Below are 17,737 nucleotides of genomic sequence, written 5' to 3'. Positions count from 1 at the left end.
GAATCTTCATATGCTTTCTTCTGAATTTATTCTGGAGGTTCGATTTTCAATATAGTTACCATGTGTTATATATGTCCACTGTGCAGCTATTTCTGCTCACAATGTACTATTATGCTTTGACATAACTTTGGCATGTAAGGTTCTTTTATGGTGACATTTTGTTTGGATCATTTTATTGTGAAACAATTGGAAACATTGTATGGCATTCAACTGAGAAGGCATTTAAGGCTCAGGGTTGAAACTTTGTTTACAGTAAATTTAACTGTTGTAGATCATGTTTTACAATGCTACATGTGTTCTGTCGGATTTATCATTTTAGCTACTTGCTTTGTGTCTTCAGGAAACATACCCTAGAAGTACAGATAAATTTGATAATAGGCTGTGTAGTTGATATCATTCATATTCCCCTACAGGTGACAAATACATTGGAGGTTCATCTCTCTTGGTGAGACAGGGAAAAGTACTTCCGCCGACATCCTACAGTTCATAATTTAGATCGAGTAACTATGCCCCGAAAATCAATTGCCGCATTCTGATGTCCAAGGTCTGGAACATGATACAAAAAATCAAAGACAAAGAATCAGATTCTTCTGTTCATCATCATAAGGAAGGTGATCAGTTATTGACTGATGAATCAGATATTGCCAATAAACTTGGTGAAACTTTGGCTAAACATTCGTCCTCGTCTAATTATGTCCTAGAATTGAATATATATCAGAAACTTGAGGAAAAGATAAGTATTAATTTTAACCCTGATAAGGGGAAGACTAGAATGAAGTATTTTCTTTCAGCTCCTGTCAGCTCCTGAAGCATTTGCCTAAATCATGTCTCGAAACCCTTTAAGATATATTTGACCAAACATGGACGTCCGGGATTTGTCCTCCTTTGTGGCATAATGCCATTGTAGATCTCTAAAATTACCTCCCTGTATCTTGAACCATCTTGAAGATGAGTTTGGTACTTAGAAACCAATAATTTAATAATAAATATTCAATGTGGTTTCAGAAAGAAATCGAAGTACTATTGATCATTTAGTATGATTAGAATCTTTTGTGAAAAAATGTTATTGTCAACAGACAACATGCAGAGTTAATATTTTTCGATCTTGAGAAAGCTTATGACACTACCTTGAAGCATGACATTTTTAAGCATTTACACATTTTTGGTCTGAGAGGCCGCTTGACACATTTTATATTACAGCTTTTAACAGGCAGACAATTTCAAGTCCCGTTGGTTCAACCCTGTCTGACCATTATAATCGGGCGGGGGGGGAGGGGGGGGATCAGACAACCCTTCATTTAAATCGATCTTTTATCCGTTCCAAACTCATGAAATATTCCCTGTTTAATGACACTAAGACAAACTATTGTTACATGGGTACATCCAACAGTAGACTTCTATTGTTCATTCATTAAGTAAATAATGCTATTATAACTGATACTAATCATTATTTAATACGAAAGCCCAATGGCCACATTGTAAGGATAAATTTGTTTATTTTAAATCATTATTTTATTTCAATTATTTTCTTGTTATTTCAATTAGTTTCTCGTCGAAATCGAAATTTCCAGAAAACATGATTGGAATAGCGAGAAAGGTCGATTTAACAAAAATGAATATGCTTCGAAGGTTATATCCCATTAGTTAGACGTCCCATTAGTTAGACGTCCCAATTGTTAGACATTTTTCTTTAGGCAAAGAGGGAATATACCTACAGGTGTAATGGATCAGTCCTAATTAGATTAAAGTACTGAGTAGGGATAGGGGACTCATAGTTTAGGGAGTATATATGTTACAATTTCATTTAATTAACTTAAATTACCTAACTCTCAGCACAGGTTCAATAGGCATGAGATTAACTATGTAAACTGTGGAGTAGCTTAATTGTCTTACTGTATGATCAGTTGAAGGAGTTGAGTTATGATTATCTGCTTATCAAACAAATGAAAATGATCTGCTATTGAGTATTTCGATGCTTGTGGACACTTGCTTCGTCTGGGATAAATAAACTGTAAACGTTATTAAATGTAAAGTGCACATTACCAGAAACTGTCACAAAGTGTTGTTACAAACTGTATAAAATGTATCAAATGTAAAGTGCCATTAAATGTCAAGTATAATATTAAAGTATCTATTTAAAGCTGCTTTGCTTTGTTTGTCAGATCTTATCTGGACTATTCCATTTTAAAGTCTGAGGTAACAAGCATAAGGATTAGTGTGCACTCAACCGTTTAAAGTGTTGTAATAAGCTGTCTAACTATTGGGACGTCTAACTAATGGGAGGACACCGCTTCGAAAGCAGGACTAATAGGCTTTCGTACTTGGGACTCAAAACTAGTCTGACTGGGGTCTATATTTATGGGACATTCGGCAACGATTTGCAAGAGGGATCAAACTGTAACAACTGAAGGTCTAGACAACAATATCGATAATATCGATACTGATGGTAACATACAAATGCGGGTTTTATTTTGGCAGGTTATTCTAAATGTACACTTTACTTATAGCAACTATGTAAATAGTTTGGAGTTAACATTTCTATTTTCTATCGTTGCAATATATGATGTAAATCAAAACTTTGGTGTCTTGGTGTATATTTCTCAGCGATATAAAAACAATAATTAAAAATGCAAAAAATGTTGCAAGCCTCAAATTACAAACGCATTATTAAAGTGAGATCCACCATTTGCAACCATTTACAGAGACTTATTTCTGTCTCAAGATAAAAGATTGAGTTCGTGATGCTACATCTTTATTTTTAAAGTACAAATTATAATAAGGAGCACAACATCGAGCATCAATTAAAGTTAATCTCAAGTAAAATCTAGAAAAGGGTTTGAAAGTAAACAGAAACATACTGTTTTCATTGATAAATTCCTATATCCGTTGAACAACTTGATACCCAAATTGTATTACAGTACTTCATTATGACGCTGGAAACCTTTTGACAAGGTAAACACAATTTTATGGATTACAACTTCTTTAATACTGTAAAAAGCGACGTTTCGGTATACATCCTTATACCGTTGTTAAGCAAGACTGAATGAGGAACATAGTACAGAATATATGTAGTAGGTGGAGGATTAACAGTAGAGGATTAAAAGCAACAACATTTGCATATATGAGTGGGATAACATAGGTAGGTGTTGACACCAAGGGGATAATACTGTCACAACACGATGGACAGAGAACACATATGTGGAAGCCAACAGGGGCATGAAGCCAATTAAACAGGATAAGTTATTATTGCTTGATGAGTTCATAGTAGGCGGATGGGAAGAAATAGGCTTGATCTTTGATGATTGATGGCTCGTTTGATGAGGATGGAGATGATGCCAGTCTTGGTTCTAAGGTGATGTTTGGAGTTGAAGTGGATATACTGGTCGGTTAGGGTGGGCTTCCGGTAGACACTGGTTTGGATTCTGTTTGTTAGGCTTCAAAACCAGAATTAAAGAGCACAAAACCTCCACCATTAAATCCGACAGTAAATCAGCCATTTCGGACCATATCAGCAACTGTCCTAATCACAGAGCTCGTTTTTTAAGTTTCATCTTAAATATGAAAAACCTTGCTTAACGACTGCAAATATATCCACAAGTTATTCATTGTGCGTTTTGATGGCTAATACTTATCCATGTCACATATTCGTGCAAGCAAAAAATAAAGCAGGAAAACAGGCACATACACTTTATAATCCACCATTACACATTTTAACCCCACCCTCCCAACCATGTGAAGAGTTGCGTTCCTTTGGCGTTGCCAGAATCCTATGACTGTGGACGTGGGTTTGATTACCATTTTCATCCTGATTTTCGCTTTTGACTTGTCAGCATTTGTTATTCGCCAAAGTAGTTTTTTGGCATTGCTACGGGCTTTCCTCCCACATTAACCTGACACGCAGTGACATAATTTAAATGATGTTGTGACTGAATGCTATTCAAAGAGGCGTAAACACCACACAATCAGATAAATGTTGCATCAAGCAGTAACTTATATTCACATAACATTCTTGTGTAAGTAAATTTTACCTTATATAGAAGTTATATGTTAAGAATATTTAGTTGGACTATGATTTATTCGATGTCACAACGAAATTGTGGCATACATCACTTTGAAAGGAGGTCACAGTGGCGTCCTACTGGTAGGACAATTGTCACCACTTGTCTTCGATGGATGCAATTACATTAATCTAATTGGATCTGACTACCATACATAACAAAAACCTTTACGTATGTACATTGATTGATTTTTTATGTTTTAACATACACAAAGTCAAAACTATTGACATTTTTTAAATACTTTAGGTTATAAAAGCTCTATGAAAACAACAACTCATCGTTGAAATCACGTTCTCTGACTGACTGATACTATACATTATGTGCTGATCATTTCTTATTATGTACTTGAAACACAGACACTTCTATCACGTTCTAAACTTGGTGACTTGACAGCTATTTGCAGTAATAATACACAGCTTCAGAGGTAGGTCTTAAGCCGAAGGACACCTCCAGTTTCTGCACAATTTTTACAAAGGTAGGTCTCGATTGAGGATTCTTCTCCCAACAACTGCCCATCATGTTGTAGTGGCTGAAAATATAACCAAAAAATGCACAATATGGCAGGTCCGAGTATAAAACTATTTATAACTAAAATATCTTTGGAGTATAATTAATACTTAGATGACGGTTAGTGTATTTTGTCAAGTCTTTTTTACTTTGATCAATAAAGAAAAGTATGACCGAGTAGATCAAAGGGGGATTAAAGCAATTCTTAGAATGGACATTCCAAATGTAGTAAATGTTCACAGTTTTATTATTTCTAATTGTCAGGGGGCTGAATGCCTTGGATCAGGGTGTTAATAAATGTGAATAAAGAAATGATATACAATGTAGTAAATGTTCACAGTTTTATCATTAACAGCTAGATATAATTAACGAGAGACAATATAAAGTGACAACGTCCTTTGTCACAGGCAAAGATCTCTAATACAATGAAGGGATATGCAAGCTCGTCAACTAAGCTTTGTTTGTTTGTTTGTTGTTTAACGCCGCGATCAGCAATATATCAGCTATATGACGGCGGTCTGTAAAATAATCGACTCTGGACCAGACAATCCAGTGATTGACATCATGAGCATCAATCCAGGCAATTTGGATCGATGACGTGTATCAACCAAGTCAGCGAGCCTGACCACCCGATCCTGTTAGTCGCCTTTTACGACAAGCATAGTCGCCTTCAACGGCAAGTATGGGCTGCTGAAGACCTATTCTACCCCGGATATTCACGTTAACTAAGCAGCCGTGTACCAGCTATTACAAAAGATGGGTAAAACAACACTCTGACCAGTCAATCAGCCAGACACATAGAAACCAGATTAAGTGTGAGACCAATGATCACTCGGGAGTTTTGCTGTGCACTTCCTAATGAGTTGGCAACCTAAGCTTGACTAAATCTGGACAAATTGGCACTGTGGGCCTGTCCCTAAAACCGTCTCTTGGACGAAAAACGAAATATTTGACTTCCAGAGTATGCAAGTACTTGACCTACAGGTACTTTACTTCCAACAATAAAAGGTACTTGACCTAAGCTAGATTATCCTGAAAAGTAGAAATTAGTTGTTCACGGAAAGCAAGGAGTACATTATTCAAATATGATACCCTAGATTGTAAGTTTTGCAGTCACGACAGGGGTAAGTCAGTATAAGATCCAAACTGCCCAGTGACCACCTGCTGTCGAAATTAAGTTCGACCGATCACACAGTAACTGAGCGACCCGTCAAGGTCTTACGATTCCTGGAGATAAAGTCAATTAGTAGCGCTGAGCTATTTAAGCTTGACTGGCCTCGGAGAAAGCTATAATCGCAAGCTGCCCGTGAACGCCATCTAGCCCCTCAAGCGAACAGAATTGTGCTTTCTTCAGTAGGGAAACTAACTACAAAACCAATACAAAAACAAATAAAGGACTGATACACAGTATTACCCACGCGTACCATTAAACAGTTACAGCCAGATATGTACAATTAGTAGGATGGCAAACTTAACTATAACTATATGAGAAATCCCGCTAATGCGTGAACATCAAAATTATGAAACACGTTCAACATGTGAATATGCTTGTACTCGCATGGGAGATAGCATATATAAAATCAACACATGATGAGAGTATAAGATTAAACTGTTAGAGATTGAAATTTACGGACAACAAATTCTCAAGCGCTTGCCCAAGTGAACACAAAGTCAAAGATCTTCAGTCGTGCGGCTGATCATGAGGAGAGGAGGGATGCTCCCTCCGAGCTGGACCACTACGAGCTGGGGTTTAACTCCCGGTGACACTTATTTTATCCCATTAATTATGCAAAGCGCCAGGCAAGGTTACATCTATCTTTAAACGTCTTTTGGTATGCATCTTCAGGAGCATCGAACCACCGACATTCCACTCTTCGGACAGATGCTCATATCCACATCACCACGGGGGCGGTCTTTGTCGAGAGAGGGAGTTTAAATATAATATCAACAAAATTTAATTTACTTCATTTAACTTCTTTGAGGGGCATTTGGAAGCATAACATTTCGTAAATAGCTGGGACACAGGTGTGAAGACTTGCATCACTTTTGGCGTTCTCCCATATAAAGGTCACAAGTCGCGATATAACTGAAATACTGTTTAAAGCGGCGAAAAACTCAACTCAAGTCCTTAAACACATATTTACTCTGACTCATTCCTGCAAGTGTTGTCATCAATCACTTACATGTCTTCAGCATACTCAGGTCTGGGGAGTCTGTAACCGTTCCTGATTTTGGCAGGTAGATCTCTGCTTCGAATGTCAGGATATGGCGTCTGACCTGATATTGATAAACATTATTTAAACCTCAAAGACATCGATGTATCACGAATAGTATTGTCGAATCGTAAATAACTCATCAGAACGTCGCGCACACAAAGGTCGTTTCTAACCATACACCCCCGTGATGATCCGGAGTAGAATAGATCTTTAGCAACCCATGCTTGTTGAAAGAGGCGACTGACGGGACCAAGTGGTCAGGCTAGCTGACTTGGTTGGTTCATGTCATCGTATCCCAATTGCGTATCCCGATGCTCATAATGTCAATCACTGGGTTATCTGGTCCAGACTCGATAATTTACAGACCGCCGTCATATAGCTGGAATATTGCTGAGTGCGGCGTTAAACAAGTATTTGTCACAGAGTGACGAAATATCCCCCGCCTGTACACCATAGTACCAAATATGAAGACAATCCAGCGATTAGTTCTTGAGATATTGTGGCAACACCGTTTTCCAACTCCAAAAACAGATTTGCCTGCTGTGACCTTGAAAATGGGGTCAAGGTCACCAAATCTGACAGGTGTATGCGGTGTCTGTATATACACTATAGTTCCAAATATGAAGACAATCCAGCGATTAGTTCTTGAGATATCGCGGCAACACCGTTTTCTAACTCAAAAGCAGATTTACCTGCTGTGACCTTGAAAATGGGGTCAAGGTCACCAAAACCGACTGGTGTCTGCGGTGTCTGTATATACACCATAGTTCCAAATATGAAGACAATCCAGTGTTTAGTTCTTGAGATATCGCGGCAACACCGTTTTCCAACTCCAAAAGCAGATTTGCCTGCTGTGACCTTGAAAATGGGATCAAGGTCACCAAAACCGACTGGTGTCTGCGGAGTCTGTATATACACCATAGTTCCAAATATGAAGACAATCCAGTGTTTAGTTCTTGAGATATCGCGGCAACAAACAGGTGGGACGTTCGGACGGACGTACGGACGTACGGGACGTACGGACGTACGTACGGACGGTCGTGAATACTATATCCCCCGCTTCGCGCTTTCGCGCGGCGGGGGATAACAACAAATAAATAAATTAATAAATTCTAACAATTAACAAATCATTTTATTGATAGGTGTGTTTGCATTTTTAGTAAGCACATTCGTACCCACGTGTGCATTTGACATCAGTGCATGAAGTTCATTATGTGAAACATAAAAGTATGTTAATACAAATGCTGTCGTCCATTTCATCCTTTCGTTACGCCATAAGTACCTAGAGAATAGACCCTTGAAGACCCGGGGTAGAATAGATCTTCAGCAACCCTTGCTTGTCGTAAAAGGCGACTAACAGGATCGGGTGGTCAGGCTCGCTAACTTGGTTGATGCACGTCATCGATCCCAATTGCGTGGATCGATGCTCATGATATTAATCACTGGATTGTCTTATCAAGACACGATTATTTACAGACCGCCGTCATATAGCTGGAATCATGCTGAGTGCGGCGTTAAACAGCAAACCAACCAAATAAAGAACAGCTACTTTCATCAACATGATGACCATTTCAACGAGTAAACCTCGGATCTAAATGGTCAAGCCTATTCTTCAATCAATCAATCAATCATTATTTCAGTACTGAAAAGAACATAGGCCTATAGTACATATATACATATAGTAGCAATGGGTGCAATAGGAATTACATATATCGTAACTAAATATCATCTGTAATGCAAAGGATCATAGCATGGTATATATAGATTGCAAGATATTTTGTGACTGTTTGATTTTGAGATGACATGAGCATATGAAATTTGTCTATTCTAGGATTCAGATAAAATATGTATGTATGTATTTTTTTTCTGATATTTGCATACAATGGACAGACCACCAAAAAATGGTATTCATCTTCTTTATTATGACAAGTACAATATTTGCACAATATGTTTTCTCTTTTATCGCTTAATATCTACATTTTTCTGTTAGAAAGTCATTGGAACTACATCCGAAACGGGGTAGTGCTGTTAGGAATTTCTTAACATTTATGTCCAAAAGATATTTTTCAGTAAGAATGAAAGATTTAAAACACGAGTTATGATTTAACTGAAAAGTACCACGTGTAATTACACCCGCAAGATTGCAGAATCGTTTTGACACCCGAGACCCAGTTATGTTTACCTCTACTATCGTAACGCATCATCATGGTATAGCATTTCTTTTGGAATCTGGTGCTTGGCATTGTAAACAATTTTATCCATTATCTTATTATTTTTATGTGACTAAATATATATACATTGGGCATGTCCCACATTCCCCATAAACTGTAACATTTGGCGTGTTGGAATTTACCCCTAAAATCTTTGACACGCATTTAGATGTACCTTTTCCATTGTATCATAGTTTTCTAGACCATCCACTGATTGACATCATGAGCATCGATCCAAGCAATTGGAATACGATGACATGCATCAACCAAGTCAGCGAGCCTGATCGCCCGATCCCGTTAGTCGCCTCTTACAAACACAGTCGCCTTTTACAGCAAGCATGGGTTGCTGAAGACCTCTTCTACCCTGGATCTTCACTGTTCTGTGGAGTCTAGTCGTTGAGTTGTATATTAGAAAAGTATTTCTTGGGTACATAATTATCTTTTCTTTCTTTGACAAGAACATTACGAAACGGTTCCATAACAGAATCATTAGAACCCTAAAAATTGATAGTTCGTAAGGTATAATTTCATTTAATTCTATTTCTCAGACCCAAACCATTTCTGCTTGATCTTCAATGATCCATGGAACTTCATGTATAGAATTATTTTTGTCAACTTTATTTTATTCATTTAGTTAGGTACATACATGTGTCATATACACACACAAACGTTTTATACTTACACACAATTCAAATACATTTTTCAAACAAAGTCATGATCAAGAAAAACAGATACAGTAACACACATTATTGAGTACAGGTAAAAGTTGAGTTGGCCATTTCTCCTCGAACACTATATAATTGTTTTCTTGCTGGCAAAAAATTATCTGTTATGATTATTTCTAATCTTTGATACTTGAGATGAAGATCTATATTGCAACTGTCACGAGAAACGGTTTCATGAGATCATAGCAGCTTACAGTTCCCAACAGTATTGCAATATTATTTGATATACCTACCCATGCTAAGTATCTCCCACATAGTGATGCCAAAGGACCAGATGTCACTCTTCTCGTTGGCCTCCTTCAGAGACTGAAGACACTCTGGAGCCGTCCACTTCACAGGGATTCGATCCTGAAACAGCAGTTCATTTTAATGAGAAGTGTAAGCATGACTTGTTTAGAAGCTATCAATAATTATTTGTTACGAATGTGAAGAATTAATGTGACAATACGGAGAAAATCCCACATAGTCAACCTCATCAACATCCAAATTTTCGTCCTTGTCCTCATTCTCTCCCTCGTCTACATCCACACGTCCGCAACCTCATTCTCATCCATTTCCACGTCCACTTTTAGTTCCATGTTCTATGAGACTTAATTATCCACGTCCATATTAACAACAACGTCCACAATTTTATCCACATCCACGTTCACGTCCAGTTTCAGTTCTATGTTCTATGAGACGTAATTATCCACGTCCATATCAACAACAACGTCCACAATTTTATCCACATCCACGTTCACGTCCACTTTTAGTTCCATGTTCTATGAGACTTAATTATCCACGTCCATATCAACAACAACGTCCACAATTATATCCACATCCACGTTCATGTCCACTTTCAGTTCTATGTTCTATGAGACGTAATTATCCACGTCAATATCAACAACAACGTCCACAATTATATCCACATCCACGTTCATGTCCACTTTCAGTTCTATGTTCTATGAGACGTCCATATCAACAACAACGTCCACAATTATATCCACATCCACGTTCATGTCCACTTTTAGTTCTATGTTCTATGAGACTTAATTATCCACGTCCATATCAACAACAATGTCAACAATTTTATCCACATCCACGTTCACGTCCACTTTTAGTTCCATGTTCTATGAGACTTAATTATCCACGTCCATATCAACAACAACGTCCACACTTTTATCCACATCCACGTTCATGTCCACTTTCAGTTATATGTTCTATGAGACGTCCATATCAACAACAATGTCAACAATTTTATCCACATCCACGTTCACGTCCACTTTTAGTTCCATGTTCTATGAGACTTAATTATCCACGTCCATATCAACAACAACGTCCACAATTATATCCACATCCACGTTCATGTCCACTTTCAGTTCTATGTTCTATGAGACGTAATTATCCACGTCAATATCAACAACAACGTCCACAATTATATCCACATCCACGTTCATGTCCACTTTCAGTTCTATGTTCTATGAGACGTCCATATCAACAACAACGTCCACAATTATATCCACATCCACGTTCATGTCCACTTTCAGTTCTATGTTCAAATACACGTCATCATCCACGATCACATCCACGGTGCTTTGGAACTAAAGGTTATCAGCAGACTACCCCTGCCTGTGACATCACATCTGGTGACCTTTGCACTTACTGAAATATTGCTCTCAGAATTCACGATCGTTATTTTCGAAGACAAATGAAACATTCTTCGACTGAGAAGATCGTCAACATTCGCCGGTGCATATTGAGGAAGGCAACGTAAGTTTTGTTGATATCAAAATAGTAAAATGTTATCCAGAGGGTGGACGAAGCGCGCCATGTTTGATTTTCAAACGTCTGCTTGCATCATGACACGGGATTTGTATTTTCGTATTTAGTAAATTTTCAACCAAAACACTTGAAATTAGGATTGGTGAAAATTTATTGTCATTAATTGTTTCCTGCAAATTTTATAACGTGACACGTTAGATTTCTGCAAGTTGTCGTCACGATATGGCTGAAATATTGCCGATGTGACGTTCAATCATAACTCACTCACTCACTCACTCACTTAAATGTCTGCAACTAACTTGACGACCTCGGAAATTGAGGTTTTTTTCTGTTTAACGTTTGGATAATACGATTACTGAAAGGGTTCTTAGTTTACCATCGCGCTGTTATTTGCCAATTAAAAAATCGAATTTATACTTAGTTAAAATCAAGATAGCGGAGATATGATTATTGAAATATATTTGCACAAATTTAACGATTGGAAAAGCAAACCACTTTCAATAACGTAAACCAAGTAAGTTTACACATTTTTTATTCGCTTTGTTAACTTAACCTTGGTAAGATTGAAAACATCAGGATACTTTTACAAGGTAATGTGTAGTTTTCTTTCGGGAATAAATGTGCCAATCTGCCAATAAATATATCTTCAATTGGCCCATGTTAATGAAGCACCGACTGTTTGAAATCGTTCACCCTATTTACAGCGCCTTGTGCTAAAACAATTCAGCAGGCTGAAGATTAATGGATAACATCTGTTAACTTTTAATTTACTTACCAATTTCTAGAATGCCAATCAAACATTCATCCTTTATTCTCATTTTCATTCTCATATACACCCACAGCGTTACAAAGACATTACTCTAAAATAACGGGATTTCAAAGTAATTTCGAACAAAGTCACACTCTTTCAAAGGACCATATCATTGGTGATAAAATTGTTAATAATATTATTTCAAAGATATTTAATCTTGTTTCATTCCAATTCCGTGCCCGTGGGATTTCAATGTAGATGTTGGTATTAATCAAATATGAAAATGGAATCCAAAGTATTGGTATGGTAGTCGGCTTACCGCTTTTGCATTGTTGGTGTTGTCATCGTCGTTGGTGTCGTCCATGCAGCTCGGCCCAAATCCACTGATCTTCACCTCGTATAAAAATGTTACCAGGCAGTTCCGTGCAGCCAGTTTTCGGTGAACAATCTACACAATAAAATATACATGTTTTTTGGAGGAAGGGGTAAGGGTGACACATAGCGGTTGGAGTCCCTGCTGTGCAGAGTTCCGTTCCCCAGACTTTCCAGAATTCGTTGATGGTTGGACCGAATCCTTGTCTCGCCCTGATTATGACCTTCAGTCTGTCAGCAACAAGCCAGAGTTCGTGGATATCAACAAATGGGTAAATGAATCCCACCAATACCACCTTGGGGTTTTCTGCCATATCAACCAGGCCCACAGATACAATAGTCGAAAAGCTGTTGTGTTGACTCAGGATCTGACACGTGCCTGTTGTGACGTACAACCCATGTAAACTAACGAAATGTGTCATGATCTTTGCTCTAAGTTATGATTATCCAAATGTGCAGAATAGTTATAAATGTCTATGATGAAACTAATTAATTACTGCAAGTATTATCTGTGTTGGAACGATTCCTCACCACTGCAGCTGCCTGGTATGTGGTAGATACGCTGGGTTCTAAGCAAGAATCTCTGGGTAGGAAAGCATCTGAAGGAAACACATACCTCTTTATTGGCCAGAAATTCCATTCCTCTGGCAACACCCAAGACAAACATCTGAATCCTCTCCAGAACGTCCATGTCCACTTTGTCCCGATTGTCCTTGAGCCACGTGTCCAGCTGACCATTTTCACAGTACTCTAAGACCATCATTGGGCCGCCTGAAAGAGTGAGTGGGGGAGCGTGTGATCGAGTGACCGTGTGAATGATGTATCGCGCTTCATCAGCAATCTTGCCATTCGCGACGACCGACAGAAGATATGTAGCTCGTGTTAATAGACACGGTAGATTAAGAAGCAGATAGCCAGGGCCAGGGACAATGACTAGGGAGGGGTAAATCCTGCTTTATTGATATTCCAGATGACAACAACTTGATCATACAATGATTGAATGAACGTTTCACGCAGAAGGAAGATATTCAAGCTATATCATGATTGCCAGCAAACACGAGCAACGATAAGGTAGCGATACGCCTGAACATGAGGTGTTGGGGACCAAGTCTGCCTCGGAAACCAACTGGCCGTAAGGAGATGATTATAAGGTGAATTGGGGTTTATCGCAGCGTTTAAGATTATTGCACTTACGTGTTTTTTTAAACGGCGTGCATGTCTGTGTAATACTGCTTGTAGTCCAACCTTACAGTGCAAGCTCATTGAAATGGACATTACATTCTTATGCCCATCATGGCGAGCGCCAGACAAGTAACAGTAATTAACATCTTTCAAACTCTGGTAGGACACATCTTCCCGAGGCAAAGAGAGTTAACTGACAATAAAAGTCCACTTTCCACCCTTGCCGAACTAGGATGGTATTATGGAGTTACATTTTGGCTGTACTAACCAGTCTATGCATTGTCCAATAAAAATCGCGTAACGAAATCGAAATCCGGTTCGTAAACTGTGATGCAGATTTCGGTCGATTGCAGGATTTGCACCGCCAACTCGTTGTCAACAGATATTTTCCAAATCTTTTAATCAATGTGCTGACGTGATTTGATGCATTTCACGATGTAAGACCCGTTTTATTACAATATAGATCTTGATTATCGATCAGATCATCCTGACTGGGCGCCGCCATTTTGTTTGAAGCAAATGCAAGTGATACGAGGGGTGGAATCTGATTGGTCCTTGGGAGTGGCTTAAAAGGAACAATAACTCGTAATAGCCACCGGTGGCGCTAAGATCGAGCCCAGGAATTCCATCCCAGTTTGGCAAGGGTGGAAATTGGACTTTTAAAGTCAGTTAACTCTCTTACCTCGGGAAGATGGGTTGGACAGGGCCAGGGAATGAATCACCGACCTTTCGCTGTTCCAGCGGGTTCTCTGTCCAAAAGGTGGCTCAGTCGAGGGGAACATGAACACACCATGTATAATTGTGTAAGTTCTTTCCAACTTTAAACGCATATTTCCAGCTACATTCATGCGTACAAATAACACTCACGTGCATCGTTGTTGACTACAGCGCCAAGAAATCTCAGCACGTTGCGATGTTCTCCGACCTGTGTTGCAGCAAAGTTGATCTTGGCCATCATCAGCAACTTGTTTTCTTCATCTGGTGTATCTGTAATGTTACCGATCATTAAAGCTGTATTCAAGGTGAGCAGTTAAATCCCGTCAAACCTGACAGTGCCATTGTGGGTTAAACCGTCCTGGTTAATGAATTTCCTGATTGATAAATCGTTTGTGAGTAATAATCTCCCTACTATACACGTTTTCTGTCAGTATAACTCATCTGGAGGTCTGGATTTCTGATTTAATGAAGTCTGGTCTAAAGAAGTTCTCCTATTTTGCTGTTGTTTAACGCCACAATGTCATTAATATAAGAGCTTTAAATCGGAGAGATACTTCTTAGCATGAAGATCTGAGAACACATCGGGCCAGGATGTATAAAGCACATCCTTCATTATATATACACATTGACAATAACGATATTTCCGAAAGAGGTGAATGTGAGTTACACGTGATAAGCAAGATAATGGAGTGTAGAGTAAAAATACATTAGTTGTCGTTATACAAGTAGTATCTCTAACCTTTAAGTTACTTTCAATTTAGTAAAGAAGATGACGACAAACACTAAGAATATGCAGAGCGAGATATGTTTAGTTACATGTAGGTGTGAAACAGATTATTCACAACAAAACAATATTAAATCAATGCTTTGATGTGTTTACGATCAGGGGTAAGGGGGTGACAGATTTGCCCCACTAATTGTGCAGATTGCTTCCCTCACTAATTGTGCACTGGTCAGTGAGAAACCTTTTCTTGCACAACTAAGTACGCAGATTGCTTCCCCCACTACTGATGCATTGGTCAGTGGGAAACCTTTGTCTCCTAATCATACCTGCAGATGAGTCAGCGGCGTAGTTGGGTGGTGGACAGTCGCCATGCCAAAGCAATAATTACTGTACTGGTAAGGGCTTTTAACATTCACCTTCGAACCTACTATTAATGTACCCGAGACTTAACAGACATGCTGCCTAAATAAGCAGTTGTGGACCCTCAGACGGACTTGAGTTGTTCATGCCGAAATCATCACTTAGATCACTAAACTCTAAATGTGACACTACTGTGATTACCTCTGATAACCTTTGCTGCCACTTCGCTCGCTGTTTTTCCGGATTTGTGAGAAGCTTTATACATTTGTGCAAATCTTCCAGTGTGAAGCTTGTCCTTTAAGGTTAGGTCTTCCATGGATATGTGCCATGTCTGAGCCGTGGCGAACGTCATGCCGCCGTAGAGGTAGATGTCTTCGTCGTCGTATGCATTGTTCTGTGAGGGACATAAGTTTCAAACCATCAGTCGATTGGTGAAAGAGCAATTAATGTTCAGTTAAGAATCAATGCTAGCATGTGACAATTTGTGCATTCATTTGAGGGATATAAACACAACTGGTACGCGAAACAATGCCCACTGTCAAACCAATACTGAATGTAACTTACTCTGTGTTTATCAGTTTCTCACATCCTATTGTCCGATATATTTAACTGTGCATTGCGGAATGATGTGGGATCTCAATAAACTTGGCAACATGGTTTAATTAGACTTCTTGGCGTCTGTCGAAATTCCACTGACAGATTACATATCCTAAAACTGACTTATCAGCAAATCACATTGCTTTACATGGAACAAATCCTATAGCAAGGCATACCAGGACAGCCAATAATACAAAGGAAGCCTAGGTCATCACGTGCGTCAGGGGACCGGTGCCATGCGACTGGCCTTTAACATTTGTGCAATAGTTGACATAGAGAATCTCATCCGAGTGTCTTTTGAAATCAAATATATCAACACTAGTTGATAAAAGTGGGAAAAATCCGAGGCTTGCCGAAGACTTTTTTCCACTTTTATCAACGAGTGTTGATATATTTGATATCAAAAGACACGAGGGTGAGATTTTATTTATCATCCAACATCATTCTTCCAACTTTTTCAGTTTGTAGAAAGTTATAAGCAGTGTCTTAAGTGTAAAAAGTACTGCTAACAGCTTCAGTAGCAGAGCCATTAGTCATGTCATTTGATTGTGACGTCATGGTAATCAATGACGTCACAATGGTCTGCAATGTTTGATCTCAAATAAGCGATATCTCCTGTGGGAGCCAGTTTGGATGATAAATCATTTTGTCATATTTGTTCCCAGTGAATAATGTTCATCCAAAAAGTAAAAAAAAACTATCCTATCAATTAGTGACGTGGATGCGCCATCTTGATTGGATGACAGAAAACTGTTACCAAGGATACATTAGATCACGGGGACAGACAAGTCGAACAGCGACGTAAGCCCATGATGACCTGTACTATATCGCAGAATTGTGTGCCTGTGGTCTTTTAGCAAAGCTTCTTAATTACATTATCAGATTTTCGCACGGTTGGCCCGTTGTCCTCTACAGTGATAAAGCAGAAAGGGGCCCGAGGTCAGGTTCTGTGACCAGACCGATTACGTGGCGTCGTCTTCCAGATGACATGGATCATTAGTCTGACCTTCATTCGCTGCTTTTGTCTGATCCCGACTCCATTAATAATCAACCGCCGTTCTAAAGCTGTATGAATGTTAAATATGGTGTTAATCACGCTTTCACTCATCACTGTATCTTCTACCTGATAGGACAAAACTCCTCCTCTATTGTTTGAAGTTCCAAGATTGTTGGTGATCCTCCCAGTCACGTTTCCTTCACGTCGACTTTGTCTGTTCTCACGTTGCTTGATGAGCACCGCCAGCCTGCCGGTCCTCCACAGCAGGAACACAGCTCCCAGCACAACAAGTATAAGGAGAAGCGCTGGGGAATACATGTTGTCAGAGGCATTACTCAAGGAAAGTAAACGATCCAAAATATGGAATAAAACAGTTTAGTTAAATTTATCTCACAAATGTTTCTCAGCACAGTTCTGGCCATTTAAGGTGCCAGAGCATTTTGTGTTCAGAAGTGTTTGTCTTTGTCCCAGAATTTCAAGGAAGAGTTATCTTTCTTTGCCTAACCAGTTCCTTCATGGCTGCGAAATAAAGCCTGTTGACCTTATCACCTGGCAAATAA

The 17,737-nt window shown here is 38.9% G+C and overlaps 1 protein-coding gene across 2 annotated transcripts in view; it reads right to left on the bottom strand.

The window, feature by feature from the left end:
• Positions 1-2,754: 2,754 nt before the first annotated feature.
• LOC125371639 overlaps positions 2,755-17,737 on the bottom strand; it is a 38,070-nt gene continuing 23,087 nt past the window's right edge. Inside the window, exons 16-23 of one of the 2 annotated variants that reach the window (XM_048388013.1) lie at positions 17,304-17,482; positions 15,785-15,977; positions 14,650-14,769; positions 13,217-13,371; positions 12,548-12,676; positions 9,950-10,064; positions 6,749-6,842; positions 2,756-4,587 (exon numbers count right to left, since the gene is read on the bottom strand). In XM_048388013.1, coding sequence (XP_048243970.1) covers positions 4,452-4,587; positions 6,749-6,842; positions 9,950-10,064; positions 12,548-12,676; positions 13,217-13,371; positions 14,650-14,769; positions 15,785-15,977; positions 17,304-17,482 — 1,121 coding nt within the window. In that variant the 3' untranslated portion in view covers positions 2,756-4,451. Of the gene's footprint in view, positions 4,588-6,748; positions 6,843-9,949; positions 10,065-12,547; positions 12,677-13,216; positions 13,372-14,649; positions 14,770-15,784; positions 15,978-17,303; positions 17,483-17,737 lie in introns of both variants that reach the window. The other variant, XM_048388018.1, reaches the window with a different exon arrangement.

The sequence above is a fragment of the Haliotis rufescens genome, unplaced genomic scaffold (genome assembly GCF_023055435.1).
Source record: "Haliotis rufescens isolate VD_foot unplaced genomic scaffold, xgHalRufe1.0.p SCAF_10, whole genome shotgun sequence".
Lineage (NCBI taxonomy): Eukaryota > Metazoa > Mollusca > Gastropoda > Lepetellida > Haliotidae > Haliotis > Haliotis rufescens.
This window is presented reverse-complemented; position numbering and strand designations above follow the sequence as displayed.